The sequence below is a fragment of the Morus notabilis genome, unplaced genomic scaffold (genome assembly GCF_000414095.1).
Source record: "Morus notabilis unplaced genomic scaffold, ASM41409v2 Scaffold2857, whole genome shotgun sequence".
NCBI lineage: Eukaryota > Viridiplantae > Streptophyta > Magnoliopsida > Rosales > Moraceae > Morus > Morus notabilis.
In genome coordinates, this window is record NW_010357482.1 from 1 (window position 1) to 22,510 (window position 22,510).

The 22,510-nt window shown below is 32.8% G+C and overlaps 2 protein-coding genes across 3 annotated transcripts; one reads left to right on the forward strand and one right to left on the reverse strand.

Annotated features, from left to right (window-relative positions):
- Nucleotides 1–3,791: 3,791 nt before the first annotated feature.
- Nucleotides 3,792–8,555, reverse strand: LOC21384501 (E3 ubiquitin-protein ligase RING1-like). The gene is made up of 3 exons (XM_010090093.2): nucleotides 8,436–8,555; nucleotides 4,806–6,220; nucleotides 3,792–4,038 (listed from the first exon to the last, which is right to left on the reverse strand). The coding sequence occupies exon 2, from the start codon at nucleotides 5,949–5,951 to the stop codon at nucleotides 4,815–4,817; it is 1,137 nt and encodes a 378-aa protein (XP_010088395.1). The 5' UTR covers nucleotides 5,952–6,220; nucleotides 8,436–8,555; the 3' UTR covers nucleotides 3,792–4,038; nucleotides 4,806–4,814.
- Nucleotides 8,556–13,375: 4,820 nt separating this feature from the next.
- LOC21384502 (S-adenosylmethionine carrier 1, chloroplastic/mitochondrial) lies at nucleotides 13,376–20,220 on the forward strand. Of its 2 annotated transcripts, none has more exons than XM_024171133.1 (12): nucleotides 13,376–13,448; nucleotides 13,794–13,898; nucleotides 14,628–14,710; nucleotides 15,641–15,717; nucleotides 15,907–15,997; nucleotides 17,126–17,179; nucleotides 17,283–17,378; nucleotides 17,624–17,713; nucleotides 17,985–18,036; nucleotides 19,130–19,191; nucleotides 19,280–19,360; nucleotides 19,861–20,220. In XM_024171133.1, the coding sequence occupies exons 1-12, from the start codon at nucleotides 13,415–13,417 to the stop codon at nucleotides 19,990–19,992; spliced, it is 957 nt and encodes a 318-aa protein (XP_024026901.1). In that variant the 5' UTR covers nucleotides 13,376–13,414; the 3' UTR covers nucleotides 19,993–20,220. The 2 variants fall into 2 exon arrangements, with proteins under 2 accessions (XP_024026901.1, XP_024026905.1); XM_024171137.1 differs by having other exon boundaries at nucleotides 19,287–19,360; nucleotides 19,861–19,933.
- Nucleotides 20,221–22,510: the final 2,290 nt, after the last annotated feature.

A 22,510-nucleotide genomic window follows, 5' to 3' on the forward strand; every position in this document is an offset into this window, starting at 1 on the left:
AATTGATGCACAACGGCAACAAACTTTCTATGCAGCTCTAGAGACCAAACCACTCGAGACTTTTTCTGGGTTGACAGATATTCAATTTCATGTCCATTCTCCTCACCCTCTTCTTCCTCGTCTTTATTTCGATCTTTATATTTCCTTTAGGCCCCATTCATTTCACCGATTTGAATTTAAAATTTAAGTTTTGCTACGGTAAAAAGCTCTCATAAACAATCATATTTAGCTTTTGTGCTACAGTAAAAAATTCTCACATAAAATCACATCTAAACTCGAATCAACGAATTAAACGGGTCATTAATCTATTTCATGGTTATTGATATAGTATCATTCCATATATACCCTATTTTATGTGCGTGGTTATGAATCTGTATACACTTTTTAAGGGTGATTAACAAAAAGATAGGGATGTCATTACAGGTTGTTTTATAGGGTTATGTGCTAATATCATAATTTGTTGGCGTTCTCTTTTTTATCTCTTGCATAATAGACATATTTGTAATTAACTTGACATTTTATAGACAAACTGGCATGGCTTCAACTCAGGCATGATTTAACCTAATGTAAACTTACTATTCGATACCCCTAATCCTTTTATGATGTTCATGGACGGTTTGAGCCCTTTTTTCTTTTAAAAACTATAGGTCAAATCGAAAATAAAATCTTTTTTTAGGTGGTTTGATAATTTTGACAAAAGTCAAACTAAACAAAATAATTCAAAAGTGATTTGCGCAGTTTGGTTTGGTTGGTTAAGGCTTAAGACAAAAAAATATTTTCAATATTTCACTGATGGGAATGGGAGAGGGGATAGAATGGGAGGATGCTAAGGTTTTATTTCGAGCCCGTTTAGTTCACTGATTCAAGTTTAGATGTGATTTTATATAAGAGCTTTTTATTGTAACAAAAAAGTTAGATATAATGTTTCTGAGAGCTTTTTACTATAGTAAAACTCAAATTCTAAACTCGAATCAGTGAAATGAACGGGGACACTTAACTGATAAAAAGTAGAGTATTAAGTTTTGATATGAGTGTGGTATGGCGCATTTTAGTAATTTGGAACCTTTTATATGACTATGGGCAATAGAAAATAACGTATAAAGAAAAATATTATAAACATAAAAAAATCATATAGGTGTATTTTTGTGCAGTTTAGGTAAAAAATAAATCATTGACTCACTGAGTAAATTATTGATTTACTTTGATAAATCATTGACTCAATCACTGTAGTAAAGAAAAAAAATGCAATTTTATCCCACATTAACCTCACTTTTAATATTTTTTTCCCGCCTTCATTTAGTGTAGACAAGTTAATCTACTTCTAAGGGTGTTTTTACTTTGCATCAAGGGAAAATGTAAAGTGATGAGTGATTCACTTTCCTAATTATTATTAAAGATAATAAATGTCAAATTTACTTATATACTTTTAATGAATTACTATATAGTTCATTATTTAAATGTATGACTGAATTTTTTAGTAATGAAATTTGATAATACTACTCTTCATTATAACAGGGACCCGTTTTGTTCGCTGATTCGAGTTTTTAATTCAAGTTGTGATGTGACTTTATGTGAGAGCTTTTTATTGTAGTAAAAAAAGTAGATGTGACTGTTTCTGAGAGATTTTTACTGTAACAAAACTCAAATTTTAAATTCAAATCGGTGAAATGAACGAGACGTAGTAAACAATAGACATATAATAGGGTTGTTTTTCATTATATTATCTAATAATTGAGTAACTACAAAAGGAATCACGGGAGGATAACTTTGCGTGGGGGATTGGAATTGAGTGGGGAAAATTTCTTAATTTTGCTTTGGTGTTTAACATGAACTAGGAAAGGACAAAAGTAAGATTAATTAAATTCTCGTCTAAAAACCTCTTTCAAAATAAAATAAAATAAAATATGGGTCATTCTTTTAATGTCGGCCACTCGTTGCAATTTTTCAAAGTTTCTCGACAAACTTGGATAAATTTTGATCTAATGTTTATTTTATTTGAGTTACTATTTCTTGGAATGGATAAGGGAACAATTAGGTTAATGTTTCATATTGATGGTTGGTAGAAGAAATAATTAAGTTGTTTATTAGAACTGTGGAAAGTAAATCAAAATGTGAAACATATGTTTGTAATAGTCTTATTATGTATAGGTTTGGTCAACATAAGCTTATATTTAATTATAATACTTAAACTACACTTGCATACCTGAAAGTTAATTTGTCCTCATCTCAATTAGAAATTCTAAGCCTTGAATAATTAATAATTTTAAGAAGGAGAAGAAAGCAGAAAGTAGTGTACAGTTTGGCTATTAGACGCACTTAAATATTAGTAGCAATTAAAATAAAAAATATAAAATATATTAGCCTTCGAAGATGGAAGTTCTCACTTTTATTTATTTATTTATTATTGAATATATTTACGTAGAGAAAATAGTAAGGAACGTATACTCAAATGTTGTATTTGTTAAAGGTCGGATTTCGTACAAATATTACGCCTCAAATTAAAAAAGAAAAATTAAAATCAAATAAGAGCACCCTGCCGTAGGAGTTTAGATTGATAATGTAAGTTTCCGATTATTAAATCTGTTTAAAATTACATTAAAATGAAAAAATATATAAAATATATATTTTTATTATAAATCTAACGGAAAAAAACAAAAACCTGTCAATAGTTCAATTTTCAAATCTCGAATTAAATAACATCGCTATAGAAATAATGCAGTGTCATATCTTATCAAAGGATCCAATTGAAACGTACCCCACATTGAGACAACGAAGAGATTTAAGCCTTAAAAAATTGTCCGGAAATGGAAGGATTGATAACGGTTGATAGATGCGTGCCAACAGCAACATATCATAAATTGGTTTCTCTTGTATTCACACCTTTAAAAAAAATGCAAAATTCAGATTTTTTTTCTTTTTTCTTTTTCTTGAATAAATAATCATTTTTTTTAAAGAATAATAAATATTATTTCAAATAAGTGAAAATCGCACCCCCTTTCTCACAATCTTTTACACAAAGAAATAAAATAAAATAAAAAAGTAAAATTGAATAGCGAGCAGCTTATTATCTTGGCCCTTGCTTTTATTTCAACCTAACAATTACAAAGAACGTCCTTGCTCAATTCGAAAAATGTGTTAATTTTTAAGACATCTCTTCAAGAGCTCTGGATATGGACTTAAAATGCCGGCTCACATGAAGTCTTCTAGTATAAATTAGAACAACAAAAAAAAAAAAGCTTTCAGGGTTCACAAAATTTAGGAAATAAAAAATAATGATCCGAGAAAAAAAAAAAAAAACGATTTCAGGACAAAAGAGAAGCAGTATTAAAAGAAATAAAAGTTTTATGGAGAGATATCTTTCATACTCTTTCAATATGAATTCAAGAAACTATCAACTCCTACCAGAAAGCAGAAAGCATACCCCGGCATTTCAACGCAGATTGGCTAAAGTGGACTCAAAAGATAAGTAATAATAATAATAATAATAATAATAATAATATTATTATTATTATTATTATTAATGCAGATTGCTGACGTGAAGAGGAAATGATCTAAGGACAACTTTCGTAGAATATTAAATATTGTGAAAAGAAAAATGAAATGAAAAGAAGTTACCTTTTCCTCTACAAATTCTTCCTTCCTCTGGAGAATTTGCCAAAAGAATTTAGAAACTTGGAATTAAAACTAATTGACAGCACTAGCACTCCTAACAACAATAATTTGGATTATCAAGCCGTCAGAAAAGATAAGCATAATTACGTAGAAAAATTATATGAAAATTATGTGCTGTAAACTTGAGTTGAGAAATAACCCTGTGACCAAAAATTCAGTACTGTAGTTTTAGATGACAAAAGAGAAATACTGAATCAAAATGGATTCATTCAGACGGAAATCCCAAAAACCCTGTCAATTAAATGTGCACATTGAGCTTAAAAACATATAAAAAAATGTCTACTCTGTTTACACTGTACTTGCTTCGACCATGCATTGTATTCATTTTGTTGGATATCTTCAATATTATAACCAAGTAGCATCAACCTGCATGGATACGTGCACAATAAAATTAAGAATGTAGAATTTCACGAAAATAATAATTTTTAGCCACAAATGCTTAATATCAAAAGGTTTTTAGTCTCATATATATATATATATTTATATATACACGTAAGCAAACTGATGATTAATACGCCAAGTCTCGAATTTTATCAGATACGCTGATCCTTTTAGAAATTTAAAATAATAAAAATAATTAAATTAAAAATTATTCTTCAAATAAAAACATATATTTATTCATTTATCTTTTTGCTAAATAAACCTCTGTGGTTGTTAAAGGGACATATTTGTTCTTATTATTAGCTCCAAGTTCCGGATAAGTCAGCAGTATTATGTGGATATAATCCGCAAAATCCGTGACACCTAAAGAAAGGGTGTCACGAGTCATTCTTCCAGAATTCTTTTGGTCTAGTATGCAAAAGTAATATACATCAGAAGAAGTCTAAAGTTGCAGACGACAAACGAAGAAGCATATATCACTAAAATGGAAAAGTTGTTTTAACTGATTTCTCTCTCTCTCTCTCTCAGTACATCATTCACATTATGCTCTTTAAACAGGAATTTCTTGTATGCAAGGATACTTTGAGATAATGCTTAATTCATTCACATTATGCCCACTCTGAGCTGATAAGACGCTCGATTATAGATTTGGTAATAGGAATACTACAAAAAATAAAGCACCACAAAATTATCTAATCTACGTGAAAAAAAAAAGACTGAATAAGCAAATATTATGGTTACAAGTGCAGTACCGATAATCCTTAATCAAGATCTTCATGTCTAGGCTCTGATCCAGTGCTCTGATTTCCCCTGTTTTCCGAGTTTGAACCTTCATTGTTTCCATTGTTGTTACCGCTGCCAGTGTTACTTGTCTCAGCAGTTGAACCAAATACCCTAAACAGCTGCGGCAATGAAATGGTAAACCTCCGCTCCACCATTCTTGGTGTCTGAGGATTTTCTCCAGAGGTTGCCCCACTTCCACTACCATCACCAACGGCATTAATGCTGCCACCACCAACAGAGATATTGAACCCCCCAGCTGCTTGACTTTGATTTGCAGGTGTAGAGGTCCCACGATTCCTCTGTTCGTAATCAGGATCATCAGTGGGCAACTCATATCGACACACCGGGCAAGAATTATGCAATTCCAACCATGGCAGAATACATTCAGAATGATAAATGTGTTTGCAGGGCATTTGTTTTGCCTCCTCACCAAGCTCAAATGTGTCCTTGCACACAGCACACTGTGATGAGTCTGAAGCCAATAGTTCCTCTGTAATCTTTACTGAGGGAAGTCCTTCCATGGCAGATTTTGATGCTGGAGGGGTTCCATAACGATTTGGATCATTCTCTGCAAGTTGTTGGATCAATTGCTCAAGTCCAGGGCCAAAGAAGTAATCCCCAAGATTGAGATTAGTAGGAACACGGAACCCAGCGGGGTCCCCAGGGTTGCCATCAATCACAAACTGAACATTGGCACCAGTGGCCCTTAAAGTTTGTAAATAGTTTTGAAGGAACGCAAATGGATTGAACGCATCAGTGTCTTCAGATTGTGACACTCTGGTTAGCGGACCACCGAAGAGGGCAGGAAGATCATCGACCAAGGCACCACCACCATGACCAGAGGAGGATGTGGTGGTGAACAATAGAGGAAATCCCCTGGCACCAAAGGAGGAATCATCAGATGAAAAGGAGAAGAAGGAATTAGGGCTAGGTTCAGGGGATGGATTAGGGTTTTGAACTTCTTCGAGGAAGCCACCGCCGCAAACAGGACAAACCAGATCAGAGGTTGGTGAGGGAGTGATGCTTACAGTGCGGTTGCACTGGTGGCAGAAGTAAGGTTGAGGTGCACTGATGCCAATACCACCTCCACCGGAGTTTCCACCTGATGATGACATGTTGCTAGGAAAGCCAAAGTAGAGGAGAGAGGATGCACAACTTAAATGGAGGGTGAAACAAGGAAGAACAGACCTAGAAAATGTAGGGGGGGCTTTAAAGAATACTGGTTTGGCACACGTTGCTCAACAAGCAAAGAAGCTCTGGCAATCAACACTTTAAAGTGTGTAGGAGTACTAGAATCTTAATGAATATCCTTTCTCCTTTCCCCACAATATCGATTGTATTTTTTTTTTCTTTAGTAAGCAATTGAATCAATTTATTTCTTCACCTACAAAAAAGAATACATTCACATTGGTAAGATACACATCAGAATGTTTGTCCTGTTTCTAAAACTTGAACTAATACTTTTATCTCATTTGCTACACCAAACGTGCCACATTAGGCATTATCCATTGAGCGTTATTAAATTTTCTACATCAGATAATTACATTGGAAATAAGGTGCATAATTGAAGATTTCTGCAGGCTACAGAATTGAAATATCATAGATGCCTAATTCTTGAAAGATTTTTAACTTTTTATTTTTGCTAAGCCTAAGAATAATCCTTCAAACATCGGAAGAAATAGCATAGCATCTAATGCAACTTTAAAGAGGAAACAAATATAAAACTAAATTGCAAAAGAGGATGCTAAGGCGATTCTTAATGATATGCGCCAAAGCATAAAAATTAGCAAAGTGATCAGAGGCCAAAATTGACGTTCAAAGTTGTTTCATAATGATTAATGATATGCACTGCACATTCTTCTTGCAAAAGTTCAGTATGACTGTTGATCAGAATATACATAACACGTTCAGAGTTGTTTTAGTAATGCAATGCCCTGCACATTCTTCTAAGTTCTAACAGAAATTCATGTATAATGTTAAAAAGAAACCTTTCACATCCTTAGACTTCAAAAGGAGTTGGCCTTCAAAATCAAACTTCAAACGAATACTGGAATAGCTTTACACAATAACAAGTTAACAACAAAACAAAAAACCTCAATAATACATGCAAGGCCAACATTGTTCTGAACGGTCTAAAGCAAAAATTCATATATGCATTTTTAAGGGAAAAATAAGACAAACAGTTTGGACTCCGTAATGATTTTCAAGATGATAGGATGCAGCCCAAACAACGTCTTACATGACTTATGACTCCCACCAGATTCTCTTATTCTTCATAACAGTACTGCTTGCGGACCATCTTAACATACAAAACCAATAACTTTCTGTATATAAAAATAACTTTTTATTACACTCAAATAATCAAACTCAAGAATAAAACTAGTGGAAAGAAGTAAAATAGAAATAATTAGAAGAAGCCAATAAAGCCTCTACTATCAATCACAGTCACTAGCTATGTCAAATCCATGAGTTCAGATTGATGCATTGACATTTGATTGATGAGTTCTGATCGCTATCATTATTTTATAATATTAACTTACTGTAAATCTTGTGGGCCCCTTCCAAAAACTAATTAAAAAACCATAGTACCAACTACCAAGTCGCATGCCAATAATTCAACACTTGAATTTAAAGGGGATCTACCTAATTTAAGCATTTCAGCAGCTGCTTCTTTCAAATTTACTCGTGATTATTGGTCACATAATCACATTCACTACGCTAAGGAATTGATCCCGAAACACGCAGCCTAACCACATGCTTACCTGCTCAAATTAGCCCTTAGGTTTCTTTGTGAAATTTTTTTACGGATTCTAATTATTGACAGCAAAATAAAAAATAAAAAAATAAAAAAAATGTCAAACAAACGAGCCTCTGAGTGGTGTGTCTAGATGACAAACTTATTCGCTGTAATTCAAATCCAACTAAACCCACCTATCTACTATCCCATCTAAGCCTTGAACTAAACCAAACTAATGCAAGTATTGGTATCCGCCTTCATACAAGTTACAACATCTGAAAGATCTTCAACCAAGAATTTTCAGCCAGGCCAAGCAGAAAGAAAATGAAGAAAACATATTGAGTTTTATATTTCTGTTTCATTCAAAAAATTTTAGCATACGCGTGATTATTACTAAAGTGATTTTCATCCAAAAATTAACTAAATGAACAAAAGTGGTTTAATCGGAAAAAAACAAAAACAACAGGAAAAAAAGGAAACCCCAAGGTTTAGTGTCAAGAAATCGGTATCCAAAAAAAAAAAATCTTGGAATTTTATTAAAAAAAAATCTTGGAATTCTATTAAAAAAAAACAACGGCAATTGAAGGTGATTCACAAAGCAAGAAATTAGGCCAAAAAGGAAAAATTATAGAGCTAAGCATAAAAAGTTGAGCTAGGGTTTGGGAAATCAGTGATACGAGTAAGAACTACATCAAAACCTTTGCACTACCAGAGATTGAAAACCCAAAATAAAGGAAAATTTTGAAAAACAGAACTCTGTAGTTACGGGAATTAAAGGAATTCGATCAGTACTTCGATATCGATTTCATGAAAACCTAAATAGAGCGCCGGAGAAAGAAACTGAAAGATAGAAGGAGCAAACCTGACTGAAGCGGTTGCCACACTCGCCGGATGACGATTGCCGAAATTCGCCGGTGCAGCGGCGTAGAAGAGAAAATTGGAGAGAGAGAGAGAAAGAAACAGGAGAGAGAGAGAGAGACAGAGAAGATACTTTGGGTGGGTGGGTAAAGAAACGGAACTATGGCTGCCTGTTGAAGACACGAGATTCGTGGACCAATACGTATCGTTGGATTGGAAACGGCGAAAGAAATTCAACGGTCTGAAACTGACAGCTGTCAACAGTTTTTTAGCTTTCTTACTAGGTGTTTGGTATAATGATTCGCGTTATGGTTCGAATCATGATTCGTGACTCATTACAGTAATTTTTCTCATAAAAAATATACGTAAATCAAGAATAATTCTGAACATAGTTCAGAATCCGTGAACCAAACGTCCACTAATTTTATTTTTTAGATTGCAGTAAGTTTTCTATTTAAATTATTATCGCTTATATCCCTTAAACTTTATGATTATTCTAAGTTTACCTTTTAAAACTTTAAAAATTTTATTTTACTCTCTGAACTTTAAATTGTTTTCACTTAATTTTTTCTTTTGTAATTTATGTTTAAAACATATAGAAAAAAGTGAGTAATACAGTCATGTGATATTTTTATTTTAATTTCTATTAAAAATAAGTTAATAAAAACCACATAGTCATACCTAAACGTCTACTTTTTTTGTCTTATTTTAATATAAATTACAAAAAAAAAATGGTTAAGTGAGATAAATTCAAAATTTAGGAGACAAAGTGAGTTTTTAAAGTTCAGATGGTAAATTGAGAATGACTTCAAAGTTCAGGGACATCAGTAATAATAATCATTTCTATTTCTTTTTCGTGAATATATGAATTGAGTTAAACATTTAAAACAAAAAACTTATTCACGAAATTTTAGATGCTAAGCAAAGGGCCCGCTTGTTTCATATAATCAAACTCAAGGTTGAGGAATGTTTTCTCGTCTCACAAAATTTTCAGACCCACCGTAAAAGTTTGTGACTCTTGTCTAAAATTTGGATGCTAAGCAAAGGTCCCGTTTGTTTCACAAAAATTTGTTAATGTTTTTTTCTCATAAAAAAAATTAAATTTCAAACGTCAAAATTAAAAATAATTATTTAAGTGTACCTTTCAATAATCATAAAAGTTTGTGACTCTTTATGATGGTAGAATTCATCATACTTTTCATATAACAATTGTTAAAGTGTGTGAACTCCAAACTTTACAAATCATTGTCGACCAACTATAAATCCTAACAGTTCACAAAGTCTCTAACCACATCCCCTCTTTGTTAAAGTCCCTTGTTTTTTAGGGTCCGTTTAGTTTGTTAATTTGAGTTTTTAATTCAAGTTGAGATATGATTTTATGTGAAAGTTTTTTACTGTAGTAAAAAGTTAGATGTGACTATTTTTAAGAGCTTTTTACTATAATAAAACTCGAATTTTAAACTAAAATCGGTGAAATGAACGAGGTTTAATCTTTCTCTAAATACTTCAATCCCTCTTCCTAAAAACCTATTTTTAGGTGTCAATAGTTTGGATAAGTTAGCGTTAATGATTTTTTACATATTTTACTTGGCCATAATAGTTTCTAGAGTCGAGAGTCTAGGTCCTCGTTCATTTCACCGATTCGAGTTTTCAGTTTTAAATTTTTACAGTTAAAAGCTCTAATAAAATGTCACATCTAACTTTTTATGCTACAGTTAAAAGCTCTTGAAAAATATCATATCTTAACTCGAATTAAAAACTAGAATTCGCGAAATAAACCAGGCTTAGGTAACTCAGGGTTAACGGTGTTCATTGAATTCGCCAATCTGTCCAATACGCATAATCTAAATTAGCTTAAAAGAGATTTAGATTGGTAACAGATTAAAATCCGCATCATCCACTTCTAAACTATGTTTATTATATATTTTTTTCTATATATTTTAAATAACACATATAACAAATTCATTTTTAATTGTATGATATACTTTAAAGTATTGTCAGAGACTTATATTTTATGTTAGATTTTGTGTCAAATACTTGAATTTTATGTTAGATTTTGTGTTGTAATATTTGATTTGTAAAATTATTTTAATTTTATGTTATGTTATATTTGTGTTTAATTTTATTAATAATTTTATAAGAACATCGAAAAAAGAGGGATTACAAGAGTCAAGGTCCAAAACATAAGTTAATATGTGAATATGCAGAATTCGTTATTTTCATATTGGATTGAGAGTCTCAGACTATAATGATCTTAATAGATTGAAATTTTTCAATTCGCAGTAACATATTAAATAGTAGTAATCAGATCAACGAACACTTCTAATCAGGGTTAATGATTGTGTACTTGTTTTATTCGATATTTGTGGTGAGATATACAAAACAATCAATTTAAAATGTATTTGTGTAAACTGTGGATGATAATAGTATTAACTTGGTTGTTGGTTTGAAACACAACATATTTACACAGTCCGTTTAATTTATTGATTCAAATTTTAAATAATTTAAGATGTAATTTTATGTAAAAATTTTTTACTGTAATAAAAAATTTAAATTATAACTATTTATGAAAATTTTTATCGTAATAAAACTCAAATTTTAAACTCGTAAAAAAAGCATTTTGTTTTTACCTTTTAATACCTTTCTTTTTTGGAAGTGATTACAATACGTTGTCATCAACTTCGATATTGATATCATCAAACCATTTCAACCAATAGATTCACGTTCCCATGGAAACAAAAGTAGACAAGCCCATACTGGATAAAACTTCTCCTTAATTACCAAAAAACAACGAAAAATACTATAAAAAAAAACCTCCGGCGAACCATCCATCATCGCCGCCCTTCCGCCTCCATGGCTCGGAATGAAACCACCTCCTCTAGACCCACGACAACGAGAACCATCCCTCACGGCGCACGAACTCACCTTCCCCCACCGACGTGACGCATTTTGCTTCTCCTCTGCCGCGCGATTTTCTTCTCATCCGCCGCTCGATTTTCTTCTTCTCCGCTGCTCAATCTTCTTCCCTTTCGCCACGCGATCTCATTGTCCTTCGACGTGAGCTTCTCGAGCTCGTCTGATGAGCGTTTTTTGGTCCCAGTCGTCCGCTCGATCTTCTCCTCTGATGAGCGTCTTCTCCTTTGACGAGCTTCTCCTCCGCATGATCTTAGTCCGGCCGCGAATCACGACCGGATTTGTGACGAGGACGCGACCGGAGGGTGGGTCACGACCCACCGCAATCTGGGGTCACCGGTGGCGACCCCAAACCACCCCTCTTAAGGGTTGGTCGCGATCTGGGTCGCCGGCGACTCTCCTTCAATCAGCAACTTTTGTTTTTTGTTTTTAATTTTTTTGCATTTGAAAATTTAAGGGTTAATTTTCTTGTTTTTTTTTTTTTTTTTTTTTTTTTTTTTTTATCTTTTCTAGAGGACAAGTTGCCAATTTACAAATATAAAAAAAATTTCAAAGCAAAAAAAAAAAAAAAAAAAAAAAAAAAAAAAAAAAAACAAAGGGCCTGTTTGTTTTCGGTCTCGTTTTTATTTTTCACAATTTTCGAGAAAAAAATTGAAAATGCGTAAGAAAACGCGTTTGGTGTAAAATTTTCTAAAATCAAAACTAAAAACACCCGTTTTCATTTTCTCTTTTTTTCTCATCTTTTTGAAAACGAATTTTTTCCGTTTTCATTTTTCTTGTTTTCATTTCCAAACTTTCGAGACTGTAAAGACCAGATTTGATCTCATCGGCAACAGATTGACCTAGAACACGCATGACTTTGTTTGACTCAAGGAAAAATCTAGCAAACCCAAATCCGATGCTCTCACCGCATGGAACCGGAACCAAACGCGAGGCTGCATCCATGGCGGCGAGGGACGAGCAAGAGAGAACACACATGAGCTAGGATCTGAGATCTTGGATCCGCCGCGATCTCATGGTGATGAAGCGAACGATGACGATGATTACGTCCGTCGTAGCGACAACGTCTTGTCTAGACATGGCGACAATAGAGAAAGGGGGCGGAAAGAGAAGAGAGGAAGGAGATCTTGCAGAATCCACGGTTGAAGTCGGTGAAAGATTGAACGTCGATCCTCACGGATCTCGAACTCGGCGAGATCCACCAATGGCACCGGCTCTCCATAGCATCCTCAATATGAGACGCGCGAGATGAACGGCACCGGATCTACCCGGATATCTAGTCAGATTGCGTGCTTTCTTTAGCCACGACACGGCGGAGAGAGAGGAAACCAGAGAAAGTGGGACGAAGACAGAGAGGGTAGCGAGAGAGCGACGAGATGAGATGAGAGAGAGAAGCGTATTGAGAGTGACAACAAATTAGGGTTTAGACTGTATTAACTAAAGGTATTTTTTTATATAATTATTAACTAAGGGTTATTATTTATTTAATATATTATTAATTTAAATATTATTACATATTTTTAAAAATTAAACCACCAAACACAATTTCATTTTTTTTTAAACTGAAAATAATCTTGGAATAAAACTACTAAACGCATTTTCAGAAATGATTTCAAAATAAAAATAAAAACGTTTTCGTTTTCATTTTCATACAAAAAATAAAAACGTTTTGGAACTAATTCCAAATGCACCCAAAAGTTTGCTCTACAAAACATGTAGAGTAAATTTTTTTTTTGGTTGTTTTAGTCATTATTTTTAATTTATATAAATGTCATCAAATATTTAACACTATTTAATATAAGGATTAAAATTGAAAAAGAAAGATATTTCTAAAATTAATTATGAAACATTTAAAAAAGTTAAGGATCAATGTGAAATTTAAAATAAATCTTAAGGAATTATTTATGAGATTAAAAAAAAAGAGAAAAGAAAAAACTTGTAAAAGGGTGAGAATGTAATTTAGATGCTTGAGAAAACGATGTCATTGTGTTCCCCTTTCAGTCATTAACTACAGAGCTCAGAGATTGATTTGATCAAAACCAAAATAAAATAATACAGTTGACAATCGCAATGCATTCAAAAAATGCCGCGAGAGATTCATCTGGTAATTATCTCCTGCTTTCATCGGTATCTTTTCCAGTTTGATCCTTATGCGAAAAAGGGAAGTTTTATGATTTCATTATCTTTCCCTTTCCTCTGTTTTCTATGGAACGACACACAAACACGCACACATCGCGTTCTCTTTGTACGTTTGTTTGGACTCTCAGAAAATGAGGGAAATTTACAACAAAAGAAAAAAGGACTTCAACTTAAAACCTGACTTTAAATGACAAGACGTTCACGATCGTTCCTTGTACTTGGCAAATTGAATTTTTTATTGTTCTCCCATCTCGGTAATGAATTTATATATATATATATATTTTCCCGGCTAAATGATTTCATTTTTCAGATGCCTTGGCGTGTGGTAGGAATAGCATTCAAATGGAATCAAATTTCTTCGCATCGATCACTACAGGAGAAGATAAGCCATTCGATTTTCTTCGCTCTTTATACGGTACATTTAGAAGTTTTTCTTTTTTCTCTTTCTTTTTTTTTGGATGCTAATCTAACATATTTATTGATTTTTTTATTTAATTTTTAAATTATTAGTAGTCTGTAAACATTTTTGGTTCGAAACGTGTTCACATGTTAGCTGAAAACATGGAGGTTCAAGAAAAATTGGAAAAAAGCTTTGTTTTTTATTTTTTAAATAATAAAGGGAAGAATCTGTGTACATTTTGTTCACTAGGCTCATAGTCACATAGTGGATTACTACTAGCATGTTTGGTAAAGGGGTTTAATCCCAGTTCAAATGGTTTTGCTACAATGTCTTTTCTCACAAAAATTTGAATTTTGATTTGGACCATCTGGTTTGAATCCGTGAACCAAACAGTTACTACATTTTTTGAAGTCCAAATAACAGCCCCATAATCATGACTGTTTGAAGCGAACAATTGAGTTAAACCTTAAATAATTCATGGTTTATATCAGCTATTTAGCAGGGTCTTAATGGAAAAGCATAACATCAGTTTTGGTTGCTAATGATATATGTTTCAAAGTTTGTTCATGTTTTTATATTTATTGTTATTTTGTTCTTTCCAATACTAAAAAGAAAAAGGAAAAAAAGAGCTCTTGCTGTTATTTGTCTTGCCAAACTTCCGTTAGTTTTTGCTCATGCGTCAAATTTACGTTGGAATTGCAAGTCTAAAGATCGGAATGTCTCTCTTTGTTGTGGATTTTTCAGAGGGTAGTGTAGCTGGAGGTGTGGCAGGTGTCATTGTAGAAGCAGTCTTATACCCAATTGACACAATAAAAACCAGATTACAGGCATGTCAAGTATGCTAAATACTTATTCTGGACATTTTTTGAGTAAATATAAATATATATATATATATATATATATATATATTATATCATACACATTCTACATTGGGGTTCAAATTAGATGGTTATCTTCTTAATTTATTTTGTGAGGTAATGGCATCTCAGAGTAATGTGCTTCTTACTAGCGAATATTTTAGGCTGATATAGGAGCCTTGGCACCGTGGTGGAAGCGCTTGCGTTTGCACCCGGGGTCCAAGGTTCGAATCCCGGAAACGGCCTCTCCTTCGGGGGGTGAGGCCGCGTACATATGGGATTAAGCTTTCTCCCGAGCTTGTCATAGTACGGGAGCCTCTTTGGCACTGGTCCGCCTTTTTTTTTATAGGAGACATTTGGTCTGTAATTGTTGAGTTGTCTCTCTTTGTTATTTTCGCCTTCCTTATTTCTGTTTTTTTTTGTATTTCTTTTCCCCTTTTAGGTTGGATATCTATCTGTCCAAAAATTTCTTCTGTATAGTTTTCCTAGTTTCCTAAAAAAAAAAAAAGTTAGCTAATATCTTAGGCAGGGAGCATCAGAATCTTTTCCACCATATAAGACTAGATGATCTTGTTCCAAGTTTTGCTATCTGCAACTATTGCTATTTAATTTTTTCTGCTATATCCATTGATAATTGCTTAATCTGCATGTATAATTCGTAAGTTTTAGAATGAACATCGTCTTCTAATAACTAGTATATGCGATCCCTGAAAATGAAGGATTGCTGTTATCCTATTTCATTACGTAAATACCCCTTTTTATCCTATTTCTTGATTTTCTTTGCTGTACATTTTGTTTTTCAACAATCTGCTTATATTATCCGTGCCTGCTATACCTTTTTTTTTTTTCTTTCTGGTTAACAATCTGCTTATTTTGTCTGTTTCTGCGAATCCATTTTAGATTGCTCATGGGGGAGGGAGAATCATTTTGAAGGACCTATATTCTGGATTGGCTGGAAATCTTGTTGGTTCCTTACCGTGAGTAAACTTTCTCTGAGATTATGTATTCTCTCCTCTTTCAAACATTCTCTCCATGCTATTTTTTTCTTTCAGAATTCATTTATAGTCTTTCCTTAATATTTCTATCCAGTTTACTAACTAGTTCCTTTTGAATGTCTATTCGCTTGTTGCGTGTCTTGGGGCTGATATATTTTCTCTTCTCTGCAGGGCTTCTGCTATATGTGTAGGTGTATATGAACCTGCAAAGCAGACCTTATTAACTTCTTTTCCTGAAAAGCTTAGTGCTTTAGCTCATTTGGTAAGTTTTAATATAATGTATATTGTTAGTTTACCAATCCATCCCAAAAGCTTAAGTTGTTAGGAGGTGGGCCAACAATAGTTTTATACTTTAACACTCCCCCTCAAGTGTGGGCTGGACAATGGGCAATCGTGTGGGTAAATTAATTGGAAAGCCCAACACGTGAATATTTAAGCCCGAAATATATTAAAGACCCAACACATGATGACAATTTTAAATGGGGATAAAGAGTGTAATTACGGGGGTTTAAACTCAGGACTTCCCGCTCTGGTACCATGTTAGTTTACCAATCCATCCCAAAAGCTTAAGGGCATGTTCTTTTGTCCAAAAAACTCAAAAAAAGACAACTCAAGTTTCAACTTTATTCAAGTTCACGTTATTTTAAGTTTCAACTTTATTCAATTTTACTCAACTTTATTCAAGTTCTAACTTCAACTCAAGTTATAACTCAAATTCAACTCAAAAATTACACTCAAATTACACTCCAAAAGAACAACCCCTAAGTTGTTAGGAGGTGGACCAATAATAGTTTATACTTTAACATATATGCACATGTACATGTGCGCTAGTGTGTGACGTTTTCTCTTGTTGAGAAAGCATGATTTTGTAATCTTTTAAGGTTCATCTTATAGCACTTTTGACTGCATGCTCAATATTCAAGATGAGAGTTTTCTCTATGTAAAATTCTTTATCTCTTGGTGTTCAATTTTCTTTTTCCGTGTTACCTCTTATAATATAGGTATTTGTCACTTCACCTAAAGCACATACAGCAGGTTGTCGTTTGACATATTTGCATTAAGAATAGTGCAAAAGTAGGTCTATTTTAATGCGATGAACTTGCTTTTGGTATCTAATGATTGCCCCTTACAGATTTAAAATTTAAAAGCCTGTATATCAATAGAATCTGATCGCTCGGTCCATGTTATTTGAACAATTGATCTCTCTCTATCTTCTCTCTTAGCCTTTTGTGCATTTATATATTGATATAATTTCAATTTTTTTGGGTTACTACAATGATTGTCCTTTGATATTACTTCCTTGCAAGTGCAGAGATAAAGATTTTTTTCCCCTCAGTAAACTTTCTAGAATTTATCTTTTCATTATAATAAATCTCCAGACTTAATACAGACTGCAGGTTTTATTGGAGGTGCTGCTTCTTCTCTCATACGTGTGCCAACAGAGGTTGCATAGCTAATTTTCCCCCATTGTTCTTCCTTACTCTGTGGTTCGATCTATTTCTTTATGTATTTTCATTCTTCGCTTACGGTTGTTTATTTCTTTCTAGGTTGTTAAGCAACGGATGCAAACTGGGCAGTTTACTTCAGCACCAGCTGCTGTGCGTCTTATTATTGCTAGAGAGGGTTTTAAAGGCCTTTATGCAGTACGTCAATCCCCATTTTTAGAGTTTTGATTCTATACTCCAGTCTACAGCTTTTCACTTATTTACTTAGAGATGATAGATCATTTCTTTTTGGACAAGATACAGTCTACACAATCATGGCGAGCACAGTGTGATTTTTAAAGCTATTTTTTGTGACATTATGCATGTAAAAACAATATTTTGTCACTTGACTTCATGGCATATTCTTCATGCATTTGACTTTTTCCTTGTTTATGAGATTTCAGGGGTATGGATCATTCCTATTGCGAGATTTGCCATTTGATGCTGTTCAATTCTGCATGTATGAGCAGATGCGGATAGGATATAAGCTAGCGGTAGGTGGAGAGGATAATTATCAGTTTAGATGAAGGTACATAAACATCAATGTGAAGAGCAAAATAATTTAGATATGGCGTCTAATTAATGCATAATTTTTTGAACCTTAGCAATGAACTTCGATTTACTGGATAGACATTTTTTGAACATTTCCGAGTAGGTTTTCCTAACTTGACTTATTTAGTATTTCCATCTTTCTTGCAAAAGTAATCTGCTCATTTTAATGCCCTGCATTCTACCATAAAGTGATCAATTTCACCTTTTATGCAGGCGAGGAGAGAGCCGAATGATCTTGAAACTGCCATTATTGGCGCTTTTGCCGGTATGTGTACATGACGCAAGAATTTGTAATTACAATTTTGGTATATCTTTCTGGCTTTGATGCCAAGACTAACATTTTTCTACTATTTGACGTTTTTAAATAAATCTTGTCAAGCATTAACACCACTAATCTGATGTAAAAAATTATTCAACTTGAAGCTAACTCTATCTCATTGTGGAAAGCAGTTTCCTATATGTATACTAACCTTAATTGCAATGTTGAAAATTTAGTTTTTTAAAAAAACTTGAGCCGTGATTACTTTCTAAATGTTTGATCTCTAATCTAGAAGCCTTACTGGGCCGTTACTCCTACGATTTGACTTCAAAGAAACTTATCAGAATCCAAAAGAAAGATCTTAGTAGCTTGGAAAAAGTATTCTTCCTGAGCGTTAGTTCAGTACCCAGGAAATGCTTTTAGCATTATGGGGAGTACAGGAAGTGGCTTCCGTTATTTTTGTTTTTTTTCACTTTTTAGAGGATAAGTAGATATACAAGCTTCTGACGCTATGTACTGCAAGTCCTTCAATAACTAGTCAAAGGCCTACATTTTACGAGTACATTTCTCAAATTATTTATATAAATTATCTTTGCTTTCTCACGCCTTATGTTTCTGTTACTGTTATTACCATTCTCGTCAATTATGTTACTATTGCTACACTCGACAATATCTTTTCCTGATAAAAAAAATGACTTTGAGAAAATAAAATAACAAACAACATTTATACTAACAAGAAGATAGCTACAAGAAAGCGTTTTACTGCTAGCTAGTATTGCTATTTTTACGTCTGAGATCTGAGATGATTATTACTAATGCCTTCATTTCTTTGCCATATTTTAAGCTCATCTTCATTTTTGTCACTTTTGTATTTGTCATTATACATGTTATATTTTCGTTTTGATTGTCAAATCCATTTTGTCAACTACTATTGATACTTTAGAGCAAGCTCATCATATCTTACATATGAAATTTATTACAAAGTCATCCGCATACCATGTAGTGACTTGAACTTGCCTTTTGTTCTTGATTATTGTGTTTGCTGAAGATTTTTCCTTTTTAATGTCACTTTCCTAAGTTTAATTCTTTTGACTTGCAGGTGCAATAACTGGAGCTATAACTACTCCTCTTGATGTTATCAAAACCAGATTAATGGTTCAGGTACTGATTATCACTTCTTTTATCCTTCTTTGTGGAAAAGCTATTGGGAACATTTCGTTCCTTAATTTTCCTTTTAAATTTCTTGAAGGGATCAGCAAAACAGTATAAAGGGATTTGTGATTGCGTTCGGACTATAATGAGAGAGGAAGGAAATCATGTGTTTTTCAAGGTTCGACTGATCTGTTCTTATGTTTGATTAATGTCATTTGAACTGGAATATCTCTCTCTCTCTCTCCATTGTTGATCAAGTACTCTTCCAGCCAGAGAAACAAATTGAGATACTCAAAGCCTCCTTTGACGCATTTTTTGTTTTTTGTTCATAAAAGTGAAATGAAGGGTGAGTATCTCCTCAAAGAACATAAATAAGTAATAATAAAAAAAAGCCTCCAAGTGCAACCTTAAACTTGCTATTTTTTTTTTTAGTAATGTTTTGCAAAAAACGTCTTGTGGTTTTACTCAACACATACCAAAATGTTCTTCGCCAATTAGAGGTAGCATAGCCCACTTTGTTCTTTCATACCATCTTGTAATGACCACTGTTAAGTTGTACTTATTTACTAGAATATATGAATCCAAGTTGTTGAAATAATAGTGAAACAAGTATTGGATCTTCTCATCTTAATGATAGTTAGCTTCTTCTACTTTTTTGTTGGACTGCCATTTCTCCAGGGTACCGCGCCAAGAGTGCTTTGGATTGGCATTGGAGGCTCAATTTTCTTTGGTGTTCTTGAAAGAACGAAGCAAATGCTGGCTCAAAGGCGTCCTCCCCTCGAGAAATCTTCCTCGTTTAAGCAGGACTGAAACTTCAGCTGACCCCATATCCATTTTCTCTTCCTCAACAATCTCTGTAATTCTTTTCTGGTAAAATTTTTGTTTCTTTGTTTGTTTGTGAAACAAAAAGTAGATGGTGAAGATCTTTGTTTAAGACAATCTAGAGAGAGAGAGAGAGAGAGAGAGGTTTACCAATGAAGGTGAACATTCCTCTTTAAAGATTTACACAGTAATGTCGCTCTTATGTGTCATTTTCTTTGCCAGTTTTAATTTCAAGTTGTGAACGAAAACAAAAGCTGCTTTGAAAATAACATTTTTTTTTTTATCATAGGTATTGTGCAAATTAAATTATTTGAAAAGTTATTTTTTTACTAATAACGCTTTTTTTCATCCCGTAAAGAAAACATATTGTGTACAGATATATTAAACTTGAGATAATTACATATTTTATGCGTGTATGTGTGACATAAATATATGTGTAGTGTATATACTATATTCAACTAGAATCATTTTAGTTTAGCAACAAAAAAAAAAAAAAAAAAGAAACACACAGAATCTCCTTAGGGCAGAAGAAGATTATACATGGAATCAAAAGGTCAAGCGTCCCTAGTTACGAGGGAAAATTGCAGATTAGACCTTTTGATGGAGGCTTGCATTTATGCTCTTGGACTTAATTCTAATTTGTGCAAACCATCCTAATGAAAATTGCTTTTTTTTTTTTTTTTATTCTGTGATTTATGCTCATGAAGATTATGAAACGTTTCCGTCCGTTATTCCTCCGTCTTTCTCCGTCCCTGGTGTCGAGCAGCGTGTCGTAGTGTGCTGCTATCAACCACTATGAGATGAAATTGATTTACTTCAATGGTAACAAACATATCATTTATTAAACATCGTATGTAATAAACAATACTATTTCTACTCCAACCAATATGGGTTTGTTTAACAATCACGGGCCTTTCTATGAATCGGAAAGACGGAAGCTTTTTTTCCTCAAAAATTTCAAAACTAATAGTATAACATTTAAAAGGTTGAATTAAAAAAAAAACAAAAAGGTAGTTTTTCTCAAAAAACGGTTTTTAACCGTTAAGTCAATTAAAAAGCACATTAAATTAAAAAAATATACAGACTAAATAGTATTTAATATAAATTCGAAGGCTGAAAACAAAAAATTAATTTTAATTTAATTTAATTTTATTTATTCCTACAAAAGAAACTCTTAAAAAAGAATATAAAAAGAAAAAAACACGTGTTTTTATTTATGGAGACCTTTTCTCGTTGGAATCTATTCTTATTCTTTTGGAAAAGAAGAATATGGCATACTAATTTTATAAGGGAATATTTCTTTTTAAGGTGGGCTGTCTAGTGAGCATTTTTAAAAAAATACTTTTGTCCTTAAAACAAATTTATTAGTGAGTAATTTAGTAATAAGAAATTTTATTAGAAAGGAGTTTGAAAAATGTTATTAATGGGTAATTTAGCAATAAGAAATTTTATTAGAAAGGAGTTTGAAAAATGTAGAATAAGGACAATAGAAGCACCCATGATAAACACAATAATGCAATATCAGAGCAAAAAAAAAAAAAAACAATAATGTAATGGCGTCAGTGGTACAAATAAAGATACATATTGGAACGTAAATAAGCACAAGAAAGTCTTATCCCCCTAAATTTTTGGTGTCATCCCTCGTCATTGTCGTCGTTATCTTCAACAGGCAGTGCTGGAGATACAATACTAACATTCGATCATGGGTTTATCTTTGGCATTGCAGGAAGATAATGTTCCAGAATCTCACTTTATCTCCATTTTTCCGCTCCATGTCAAACGCATAAACAAAAGAGATCACCCAGGAGACCCAACAACAACAAATTTTATTCTCAACTTAATTGGAATCGGCTATATGAATTTCACTTTTTCACGTAATTCTGTTCGAAATTAGACCCCAAGAGACCCCAAAAAAAAAAGAAAAAAAGAAAGAGGCCAATTTCAGCTTCAAACACGTAGGCGTAGCAAAGAATCTCTGATCAATTTCATTACAACACAATGACAATCTCTGAAATTTCTATGAATCGGAAAGACGGAAGCTTTTTTTCCTCAAAAATTTCAAAACTAATAGTTTTTTCTCGTAAAACAGTTATACTGATAGTGTCAGTTTTTAACCGTCAAGTCAATTAAAAATCACATTAAATTAAAAAAATATATAAAATAGATGATATTTAATATAAATTCAAAGGCTGAAAACAGAAAATTAATTTAAATTTTATTTTATTTTTTTTATTCCTACAAAAGAAACTCTTAAAAAAGAATATAAAAAGAAAAAAACACGTGTTTTTATTTAATTTTTTATGGAGACCTTTTCTCGTTAGAATCTATTCTTATTCTTTTGGAAAAGAAGAATATGGCATACTAATTTTATAAGGGAATATTTCTTTTTAAGGTGGGCTGTCTAGTGAGCATTTTTTAAAAAATACTTTTGTCCTTAAAACAAATTTATTAGTGAGTAATTTAGTAATAAGAAATTTTATTAGAAAGGAGTTTGAAAAATGTTATT